The 12450-nt window shown below is 40.7% G+C and overlaps 1 protein-coding gene across 1 annotated transcript; it reads right to left on the reverse strand.

Moving 5' to 3' along the window:
- Positions 1 to 695: 695 nt before the first annotated feature.
- On the reverse strand, positions 696 to 3616 carry LOC308650002 (metalloreductase STEAP3-like). The gene has a single exon (XM_081295930.1). It carries the CDS (start codon positions 3580 to 3582, stop codon positions 2119 to 2121), a length of 1464 nt encoding a protein of 487 aa, XP_081152056.1. The 5' UTR covers positions 3583 to 3616; the 3' UTR covers positions 696 to 2118.
- Between the last annotated feature and the right edge of the window lie 8834 nt (positions 3617 to 12450).

Consider the following 12450-nt stretch of genomic DNA (forward strand, 5'->3'; position numbering starts at 1 on the left):
CTGCTTCTCATTAGTAGGGAGACCACGGGCCCTCCCTGTGCCAAGCAAATGCCAATCTCTGCTCTGCTCCTCCCCCTTTAGGTGAACCTCTCATAGGCCATTTCTGGCACTCTATCAGGACCAATTTATGTGACACGCTTCTGCCTCCAGCCTGGGGGAGCACCTTAGAAAACAGACACCCCCCCCCCACACACACACACACACACATACACAGCCCTCCTCCAGCAGCCACAGGCCTAATGAGAGGCTCCTACACTGAGTTTTTTATTCCTTATCACTTAAGGACCCTAATGCAGTCTGTAGACGTTAGTACGTGAAGCCTCTGGGGGCTGGCAGGGGCATCTCACGCACTCTGTTGGCCTCTGAAGACCCTACTCTCTTGGCTTCATCAAAACATGCCTCCTGGTCCAGGAGCCCTCTGTGATCTTTGGGTTCAGAAATGACTTTTTGGTGGCTGATCATTCTAACCAGGGGAGGCAGGGCCGTAGGGGAGACTCAACAGAAAACAGCTGTTTATCAACAGAGAGTAAACCAGTTTTAGTCTGAATCAGTGATGGGTGGCATGGGATTGGGGGACAGATGTTCTGTGACCCTGGCTTTTTAGGTCTGGTCTCTTGTGCTTTGGGGCTGCAGTGTTTTTAGATTGGTAACTTTAATGGAAAAGTCCCTCCTAGCTGTTCTGAACCATACATAATACAGTAGTCCCCTCGTATCCTCAGGGATACTTACAGGACACCCCAACCCCCAGTGGATGCCTGAAACCTCAGATGGTATGAACTCTATACGTACATTCTTTCATATGCATACACTCCTGTGATAAAGTTTAATTAATAAATTAGGCACAGGAAGAGATGAACAGAAATAAAAACAGAATAATTATAACAACCTACTGTAACAAAATGTGTGGTCTCCCTATTAAAAGTCAAGACAAGTATTCATATTTTCAGACTGCAGTTAACCATGGAGAACTGAAAATAAGGACCATGAAACTGTGGATAAGAGGAGACTACTGTACCCCATGAGGGGGAACCACGAGCCACTGTGATTTTCAGGGTGCTGGGAAGGAAGGCAGTTTCTCTGCCTTGCATCAATGGAGGACATTTGAAGGTGCCCCGTTATTTTTCCACAGAGCCAACTTAATGAAGACAGTCCTTCAGCCTTGAAGGCAGGTTCAAGAAGAGGCTCAGCCATGATACTCAGTGAGTAGGTGTGTGTCCCCCTCCTACTGGACTGATCTGTAAAGGGTCTACTCTAAGCCTTCCAGGGAGACATTCAGGGTAACAATGAAAAGGTGAGAAGGCACAGTGGTTTAAAGAACGGTCACCACCTACTTAATGGAGAGAAAGCAATTACACTTGCACGGAAGACAGTTCATTAGTGGCTCCACAAAGAGGTGCCTTCACACCCTCACAGGAGGATCCATTTGCAGGCTCCATGGTGACTCCCAACTTTCAAGGGGGAAAAAATCTCCCTGGCTCAGTGAGAACCAGGTGCAGCAGCTTCAGCCCCAAAGTAACCCCCACCCCACCGCCAAATGGGTGGACCTTCATTTGGCTCCCACCCTTCCCACCACTGCCCAGGGGAGAGGAAGAGAAGGGACCACAACCCCTGCCCACTGACATCTCCTCATCTCCAGGCGCCCTTAGGTTGCAGGTAGAGCTGTTGTCTCCCTGTCACTTATGAGTCCCAGCTCCGCATGAGCCTTGGGAGAGCTGAAGGGGGACTAGGGTGGAGGATAAAGGCCGGTACTCATCAAGGCCAAAGCCTCTTCTGTACAAAAAATGGGTATATCTCCGCAAACGTCACAATAGCATGATCTTGCTATTTAACATCTGGCACTTGCTTTTAGCTACAAGTTGAAATCTCAGGGACCCAATTTTTTTTTAAGCTAAGTAAATATAATGGGAAGTCATGTTATATATGTAAAATACACGTACATCTATGACGCGCACACGTGCGTCATTCTGAATATTACCGCGCACAGTTGCATCCCAGGAATTCCAACCTCAAACCACCCCTTTGTGCGTGGACACTCCACATTGCTCCATCCAGAAAAGAAAACCCGAACAGGGCTCGGGCTGCCGAGCCGCCCGCACCTCTGGAGCTGAAGCAGGCACCTCACACGTGGCTCGTCTTCTCCACCAGGATGTGGTCTGTGGGTAGCACAAACTTAATGGCGCCATCCTTCTCCCAGCCCCTGCGGATCTTGGCAAGTCTTCGGCTGAAACAGGGGAGGAGGAACAGGCCTTTGGCCAGGATGATGACGCAGGGGACCAGCAGCGCGAGCGTGAAGGTGGGCGGCAGGTAGAACTTGTAGCGGTTCTCCTCGAAGGCGCGGGTCCAGCCGTAGGTGAGTGTGTGCAGCGTGGTCAGCACCAGGGCCACGAAGCCCAGCGTGGACTGTACAAAGCTGAACTCCCTCCAGTTGAGCGAGTTTGCAATGGACGGCAGAGAGGTGACGGCCAGCAGGGACAGCGTGCCGAGGGCCAGCACTCCCAGGGAGACGTATATCTCCATTCGCCAGACTTCCTCCTCCACCCAGAGGTGGCTCTTGTTGGCTACCTGATCGACAGCCAGGTTGACCAGCTCGTAGCGGGAGGAGCGCAGCAGAGGCAGGCAGAAGCTGTAGACAGCGTGCAGAGCCGCACAGTAGAAGCTGAGCAGCCCAATCTGCTTGCGGTGCTGCAGCCAGTGGTCCAACCAGTCGGGGAAGCGGCGGTATTTGGTGCCTCGTCGCAGCTGCAGAGCGGCTGCCAGCACGCCAGGCAGGTAGACCAGGGACAAGAGCACGTAGGCCACACAGGGCAGCGTGGTGTTGACCACAGACACGGGCAGCTTGTAGAACTTGTTCTTGCCGTCTTGCACATAGGGGTGCAGCACGTCGCGGACGAAGTTGTAGGCATAGAAGCAGACAAAGAGCCCCAGGGCCAGGAGGGTGGGCACCTTCCAGCCCGGGAGGAGGCGCAAGGGCATGGCCTCTACCTCCTGGGCTGATGCTAGTGATCCCATGTCCACAGGCATGAAGCCCATGGCGTGCACCATCTCTGAGACGGTACGCTTGGCTTCTGGCTGGTCACTACAGATGGGCACCTGCCTGTTCCCATCCCTCGGGCCAGCCTGCAGTGTCCAGGCGGAGATGACGTTGAAGGCCTTGACCACCATGCAGGTGGGGAAGAGAGAGGCCAGGTATTCGGCGTTGGACTCGCGATGCTGGAGGTGCTCCTGCTCCGTGGGATTGCTCACGTCCACCAGGATCTTGCCGGCTAGCTGGTCACTGAGATCACACAGTGAGGAGTAGTGCTCCCGGAACACAGCCACGAAGATGACTTCTGGGGAGCTCACCGCCTCCTCCCTCAGAGTCACCTGGGCTGAGGAGGGGAACAGCCCGGCTGTGCGCTTGGGATTACGGCTTCCCACCACCACGCTGAAGCCAGAGCCTATAAGGCGTGTGGCCAGGGAGCGGGCAAAGTCCCCACTGCCCAGAATGCCCACTTTGGGGGCCTTGCTGGGGGTCTCCGCGAGGCTGCCGTCACTGTCCACCAGGCAGCGGCTGATCAGTGGCTTGTCCATCTCTCCTGACATTTTGGTGGCTCCGCGGCCCGCCGCTCCGTGCAGCGGCAGTCTAGGCCTTATTTCTTAAAGATCCTACCATCTCCCACAGGCTGGAAACCAAATCTTTAATACATGGACCTTCAAGGGACATTTCAGATCCAAACTATAACACTAGTCATGGATTTGAAAGAACTAAAATTATGTATGGGAATCATTTGAGGTGTGAACCTCCCCCCAAAAAATCTACATCTAACTTCCTTCTCTAAAATTACTATTAAGACCTTAGGAACACTAAATTTAAGGATCTGGGAACGCACTTCTTGGGACAACTACTCTAGGAGATAGGAACCAACCCGTTTTTCAAATTGCATGAATGTAGGATTGACGCTCAGATAATAGTTTGTTCTACTAACTCATTCATAAGTGTTTTCATTTAAAGCAAGATTTAAGACTTAACTAAAACAACTGAAAGAGTCATACATATTATAGTGAAAAACTCTGATCACAGATGCTAGTGGAAAAAAATTGACTCTAGACTGGGGTTGTGGCTCAATGGTACAACACATGCCTGGCACATGTGAGGCACTGGATTCGATCCTCAGCACCACATAAAAACAAATAAATAAAATAATTAATATTACTTAAGTGGTATAATTTGATTTGGGACTTAAAATCTGTGGCAATTCCCCCAAATTCAATAATTAGAAAGCACTTATATTCCAATTTGGGATATCTCTGTGTGATAGTTTTCTACCAAAAAGTCTTAATGTATCATTGAATCTCATTGCAAAACTTGGACAAGGAATTTTGGACTATCATCATCCTTAGATGCAAAATGTTAATTTAGACAGTAAACTGATCTGACTTATTTCAGGGCCTTGTTCCAAAATGTTTAAAAATTGGTAAGAGGAGACTAGCCCCACAAAGAGAGAAACCTGTCTCAAAAAGCTCATTTTTCTCCCAAAAGGAAAAGCCACACTTCCCAATGAGCATAAGCTAAATGATTAAACCCAAAGGGTTAAAAGCAATCAAGATATTCTATATACTAAGACTATGGTAGAGTGTTTTGGTCCCTTCAGTCTTCCATAGTACAATGTCATAAACTGGGGAACCAGTAAGCAACAGAAACGTGTTTCTTACACTTCTGGAGCCCGGGAAGTCCAAGATAGAAGCACCAGGAGGCTCAGTGTAAGATGGGGGCTTCTTCTTTATAGTTGTGCTTCCCTTAACCTCACATGGCAGAAAGGCAAGAGGCCCTCTGAGGCCTGTTTTAAAAGGACACTTACCTCACTCGTGAGTTTGCTGCTCGTGAAGCAATCGGCTCCCAAGACCCTACCTCCTAACACCGTCACCTGGGGGCTGAGGATTTCACATGAATTTGGGGGGGGGGGATATAAATATTCAGGCCATGAGACAGAAGTAGAGGGAAACTCAGCACATTATTATATTGATAAATTTGGGAGCAAGCACTGGACAAGCTGAGTTGAGATTCCTCCCGTACCCTTCTTCCTTTCTTGGGAACAATCCACCAAAGGAGCACACGTTATTCTCTATTCTTAACACAACTAAAATTTTACAACTCTGCCTTTTGGGAAGTGGCCTGCTATAGTACAGGCATGTGGGAGGGAAAACTGGCCTGTTTATGGGTTCAAGATTTATAGGGTTTAATATCTTTATCACATAATCATACAAGTGTCCCAATAGCTCCAGCAGTTAAAAAACAAAACAAAACTAACATTCAGATCCTCCCCAGCTGGACTTCCTTGTCCATTTCAATTTAATTAGAATCAAGACAAGGAATTCTGAGTGATGTTATGTACTGCTCCTCTTTAAACCCCAGCTCTTAAAGGTTCTTAAAGATCGACCACATGCTGTTGCCCCACAGCAGATAGCCCTGCTACCTGCCTAACGGAAGATAACTTCTGAAAGTTGCCCTTGTACCAGAGTAATCACAGTGGGAGTGAAGAAAAGTTTACTAAATAAGCACGGATAGGATTTGGTGATAGATTATTACAACATTACTGGGTAGTAGATGATGTCAAATGTTTCATTTGGGAGCACAGCGGAGGAATCAGAAAAATGATGGTGCTTCCAATAAGAGAACTAAGAAGAAGAGAAAACAGAGCTCAGCCTGGTATCACTCTTCTTTCAAAAAATTGAATATCTACTTGGTACATGCTGTGTGCTGGCACTGGGTTGTTAGTTAATAGTATACAGACAAAAGTGGATCCAGGGGTGCCTTGCCAACTACCCTTAGCTCCTGCTGGGCTGCACCAGCAGCAAGAACAGTGGCATACAACATACAATAAAATACAAGCTCTATACAAATTCTTTACTTAACATTCATTCAGTATCATGAAAATACCAGGCACAGTGGCACATGCCTGTAATCCCAGCATCTTGGGAGGCTGAGGCAAGAGGATTGCTGGTTTAAAACCATCCTCCACAACTTAGCAAGGCCCTAAGCAACTCAGCAAGATCCTGTTTCCAAATAAAATATAAAAAAGAACTGGGGATGTTAAGTTCTTTTTTATATTTTACGGTTAAGCTCCCCCTGGGTTCAATTCCCAGTACAAAAAAAAAAAAAAACATACAAAGGAGAACCAAATGCATAGCCCACAACATAGCAGAATCCCTTTATATATGATTCTCTTCCTCCCTTCATGTCTCTAAAAACTCTTATTCCCTAAGATCCAATTTCTCAACCCAGAGTTTGTTGTCATTTATTTTTAAACTCTTCCTCTTCCTCCTGGTTCTTCCTCACTCTTCATTTCTGTCTGTATATGATGCTTCGGAGCCTTCCCATAAATCATAGCTTCCCGAGAGATGCCCCCTTAGCATGCATAGATTTCCCCCTGAGAACCAGCCCACTGGCCTGGTTCTTTCCATATCTGCACTTGTTCTCCTGACTTAAAATGCTTAAAATGCTCTCTAGAAAAGTCAGAACCCTTTGTAAGGTGGAGGAGGAATGAAGCCAAGTGAGCAGATCCAGAATCCTTTTCAGGGGAAACTAGAGGGGAGAACTGAAAATGTTTAATCAGTTTTTCCCAATCACAAGTCACTAATTAAAGCAATAATTAAGCTGGACCGGTGGCGCATACCTGTAATCCCAGCGGCTGGGGAGGCTGAGGTGGGACAGCATCTCGAGTTCAAAACCAGTCTCAGCAAAAGTGAGAGGCTAAGCAACTCAATGAGACCCTGTCTCTAAATAAAATACAAAATAGGGCTGAGGATGTGGCTCAGTGGTCAAATGCCCCTGAATTAAATCCCCAGTACTAAATCATCATCATCATCATCATCATCATCTTGAATACAAGGACTTATACTGAACATTCTTCCATGGAATTTTCCATTTATTGCAACAATTCTTTGGGATAATTAGTGCTATTATTCACATTGTAGATAGAAAGGAACTGAGATTTAGGGGTCAAACATTACCCAAGTCCACAAAACTAAGTAGAAATGAAATTAGAACTAGAATTTGGGTGTACCTGACATAAGAATCCTTAAAATCTTAATGTTGTACATGACAACATATTTGCCCCTTTCTTCTTATCACCCTCCAAAAAAAGAATACCAATTTTTTCAAGTTTTTCTCACACTAAAGATCAGAAATTTTAAAGCACTTAGAACAACATGACATATAAAAGCAAGCACATGGTGCCAACACACTGTCAGCACTCAACCAATAGTTGTTCATTTGATTTATAATGTCTAAAACAGAATCATATCCCTCCATCCAGCTTTACCCTCCAAATCAGTTTCTCTAAGTTTGCATGCTTTTGTTAAGAATATCATCTACTACTACCCTCAGCTTAGGCCACATCACCTTAGACTTTATTGATTTTTACATAGTCTGTTCACTCAAATCTCCTCTAATTCTTGTTTGAGATAGTGCCTACCATTACATGACTACTACCACACATAGCCTAAGGTCTCATCTAGTTTCTAAATTACAATAGATTTGATGGACTGTTTATTACCTTTATACAAACCCTTTAATTAATTCATTGTCTTTAGATGTAAGTACATATTCTTTGATCAGAATCTGGCCCCTGCATCTCTACACTGTAACTCACTCAGTTTCAAACTACCTTACTCATTATTCCCTGAATATATATTTACATTTTCCTAAGTAAAATATGAACAAAAATATATAAAAATGAGCTCATCTTCACTTACTAATTATAACATATTTATAATTAAATATGTATTAACTAAAACCTTGAAGTAACAAGTTTTGATTCAATAGGCAGAGATAAAGCTAAAAGAGATATAACATTCAATGTTAATAAGAATATAAGAAAAGAAGCATTCTCATTGGCAACAAAAATTACTTCAGTATTTGGAGAGCAGTATCTCTATCAAATAGACAAACACGTAACTAAGGGTTTGTTCTATAGATATTTTAAAACAATTAAACAAAAAATACAAAGTTATTTACTAAGCACTGTGCTATTAAAAATACTATCCAGTTCAGTTCTATGGCAAGAAGGATAACTATAAATAACAATAATGTACTGTGTATTTCTAAAAAGTTAAAAGAAATCATTTTGAGTGTTTTCACTAGAAATGATAAATGAAGGAATGTATGTTTCTACTGCACATATATCAAAACATTTTATTTTAACCAATAAATATTAATGATTCCTATGTGTCAATTAAACAATTACTACTTGGGAAATAATAATATGCCAAGTAAGAAATAAGCAAGGTTGGGAATGTAGCTCAGTGGTAAAGTGCTTGCCTATCATGCACACCATAGCTCCAGATCCCAGATTCAATACTCAGTACTACAAAAAAAAAAAAAAAAAGAAACCAGTGAAACTATTTATGGTGTATACTTCACTTTTGCTTAAAAAGGAGATATGTATAAAATATATATATGTATATATATATGTATATATATATATAAAATTGGTCTTTATGTGCTGATATAGAAAGATATTTATGATATAATACTAAGGGCAAAGAACAAATTTCTTCAAAAATCAATGAGTTTGCAGGAAAATTATACCAAGATAGAAGAAAAGACAACCTCAAAAAAAAGTTTTATACTGTATAATTCCACTGATAGAACATTCATAAAATAATAAAATTATAGAAATTAAGAACAAATTTGTGACTGCCAGAGGTGAGGGATTGGGGCTAAAAGGGGTAGCATAAAGAAGCCTTGTGGTCATGATGGCATTCCCTATATTGATTGCGGTGGTAATTACAGGATGCTACATATAAGATAAAGTTCCATTGAAGTATATACATAGACATTAAAAAATGGGTGCATATAAGGGTTGGGGATATAGCTCAGTCAGTAGAGTGCTTCCCTAGTATGCACAAGGCCATAGGTTCAAACCCCAGCACCACCAAAATAAAAAAAAAAAAGGTTCATATATAGTTGGTAAAATCTGAATAAACTCAAACTTTGTGAATTTTATCAATGTCAATTTTCTGGTTCTAATACTGTACCATATATGGGAGAGAATGGATTAAGGGTGCACGGGACCTCCCTGTACATATCTTTGCCATTTCCTATAAAGATATGATTATTTCAAAATAAAAACACTTTAGAAAAGCATAGGGAACTCCTCTGTGTTTACAACAAATGCAGTATTAGAGTGAAGCTCTTACTAGAATAGAAGCTGAATATTGATAATACTTGAAGATGGTAGGGGTATTATATAAAGGTTAGAAGTGTTAATACATGTTAGCATAATCTTAATAATTCTTCTTGTAAACCTCTTAATAATTCTTCTTGTAAATATGTAAGAATAAAAAGAACAGTTGTAGAATAGATGTATGATTATATCTCATTTTCAATATGTAAACATTTATGTAATTAAAATAGCAGGAATATATGCACCTAATTATTAATGATGTTTCCTTCTAGGAAATGTGACAGGGAGAATTGGAAACAAGGACTGGAAATTTTTATTTTTTATTAATTTAATAAAAAATTTTATGTTTTCTGTAACATTTATCTTTACTTTGTATTGGTGTATATTTATTTAGTAATTTAATATTGGTCAGGAAAATGAGGAGGGAGAAACCAAAAAGGGAAAATAAATGAAAGGAAAAGGAATTCCTCCTCTGAGCCTTTGCCCATCATAATTTTTCAAGACCTGTTTGACAATTTCCTGTGCGAGAGGTCAACAGAACTCTGAACACTAGAGGTATTAGACTTACTGTTCAACACTATATATTTGGGATTTAGGAAAGTGTTCTGTGATTTTATACCTTCAAGTAGTAGGTTCCTAAGAAATGTTCATAATGATAATACTAACGCAACATAGCTATAAAAAAGCAGGATAAGTTTTTTAAAATGTTAAAATTATCATATTGATACTTAAAAATGAACTCTGTCCAAACATCTAGTCGAACGCTCATTAATCCACGGCTGTATCATTTCCTACAAGAAGCTGCCCTGCACTCTTGTGGTGGTTTCTCTCCTTTGCAGCAAACATCCTCAACAGTGTTTATAGTAAAGGGAAGATAACCCTAAATGCATATGCTGATCATTCAGACTTCCTGTACTTATGATCAGGGTTGGGGAAAAGACAAGGATTGTTTAATGTATATGGAAGTAGTAGACCTTTGAAGAACTCAACCGAAGTACTTGCACTCATATACATCTTCCATTTTGCACTGATAGCTGTTTTGTTATGGTGGTCTTGATATTTAGATATTCATCATTCATTTGAAATAACTGAAAGAATGGATCTTATGCATATCAAATTTTTCCTTATTAAAAATGAAGAATTAGTTTTATAATACCAAGAAAAAGAGTATACTAGCAATTTTCAAAAAAAATATTGTATACATTTCAATATCTCAAACATATGATGCAATATCATCTCAATTATTAAATTATAGTGGATAGATAGAAAGGATTTGGTTTTATTCAGATACAGAATAAAATATAGAAAGGTCTTAAGAATGTTCTACTGATTTTCTAGCATAACTGTGCCTTGTCCACCACCTACAGGAAATATGTAAGATTTGCACTGAACATAACTGCTTGTGTGGGTTATAGAAACAAATCTAATGTTCATTATGAGATTTGTAAAATAGAGACAATTTCATCTACCTAAAATAATTGTCATGTAGTACTGATGGAATATGACTTCCAATATTATATACATGAAGTCAGATATCAATTAGAATCTAGCACAAATATTTGCAATTACTTAAACTTATCACTCAAATATATTTTAAACTCTACTTTCCTTTAATAAATTGGAGACAGCACAACTAGATTTTCCTCTAACATTCAAATCTATTGTTATTAATTAAATATATCATTTGTGCTGTCAATAAATAGTTTATACAAGGAGAAAAAAAAACCTGTCTTTCCTTTTTTTTTCCTATCTAAACAAGGAAACTGAAGCATAGTTTAGAAAAACTTCCAAACCTGAACATTTTATTTAAAAAAAAAATAAAAATAAAAAACAGCAGATCTGAATTTTTCACCAAATATTTTTAGAAATTATCTTTCTAGTCCTCATAGCATCCCTGTAACAAAGTGAGTTGCTTTAATGGTTGAATCACCTCCTATGAGTAAACATTTTTAATACAAAACTCTGTACTTGTGGTGTTATTATTTTCTAACAATATTTATTATGAACACATTTTTAATGACAAGTACCATGTTATGCTATATCAAAAACACCTAATCAGGGCTAAATCTATGCCTTCATTTGTTCTCAGAATTTGCCCTCTCCCTAATAAATCTCATTTAAAATTTCAGTTATATTCCAATGACTCCAAATTAATATCTGTAACAAAGATCTCACCTCTGAATATCTAAAAGACAACTTATAATTTATATGTGTATGCCTGAAAGGTATTTCAACTCAACATGCTCAAAGGTATTATGTTGTGTCTCCCAAACTTCAAGTGCACCTCTTTATTCTGTGGCATTATTGAAGTCATCCTTGGAAAACTCTCTACTTCCTTATTTAATGCATCATCCAGATCGCCAATTTCACTGTAAAGTCACCCCCAATCTGTTCACTCCAGTCCATCTCCACTTCTGCAATTCTAGTGCAAATTATTAACACTCCACACGTGAGCAATTGCCTTAACTACCAAATTCATCTCCCTTCCACACCATTGCCTGTGTCCAGTTCACCACACAGCAGCCATGAACAAGAATGGTGATTTTGTTCTTCATTCTAATGGGAGGAAAAAGATAAAGGACCAAGTTATCTTCTCTCTCTGCCACAAACCAACAAAACTGTAGTAAAGGTATACACACAATCACACACACACACACACACACACACACACACACATGCACACACAAAATAGATTAGGCCAGCAATGAGAAAAAGAGGGGAAAAGAGGGCATTTGAGAAGTAATTTCAAGAAATACTGGGAAGAATGAAAAACGATAAACCAGTGCCTGATAAATAAGGCAATGGAAAGTGCTATCAAGTGCTCACATAGAAAAGGCAGAAGTAGCAAGATGTTCTGCCCCACAGAATCGGGGAACTGAGAACTTTGAAGGGTTGATCAACTTGGAGAACAGAACTAAGGCATAGGCTAAAAATGGAGAGATTAATTGAAAGATTTCAAACAAAGCATGTCACCTTCCCCCAAACCCATCTCTTTCACCCATACGCTTTCTTAGATGGTTCAGCTGCTGCCTAAGATTTACCCCATCACAACTAGAGAGAGAGATAGAGAAGAGAAAAGAAGGAAGAAGGAAGGAAGGAGTAAAACCTGCCATTCTTCTCTATAAAATCTAACATGGTTCTTTGGAAGAAGCAGGGCAGCTTGTGTGGGAGTTGGAACTTTGACATTCAGGAGTCTAAAACTATAGTATTTAGCTCCCACCCACATATCTTAGAACAAAGCTTGCTAGTGCAATAACAGCACCTGACAGAAACTCACCTGGTT

The sequence above is a fragment of the Spermophilus citellus genome, assembly GCF_964194105.1.
Source record: "Spermophilus citellus genome assembly, chromosome: 5".
Taxonomy (NCBI): domain Eukaryota; kingdom Metazoa; phylum Chordata; class Mammalia; order Rodentia; family Sciuridae; genus Spermophilus; species Spermophilus citellus.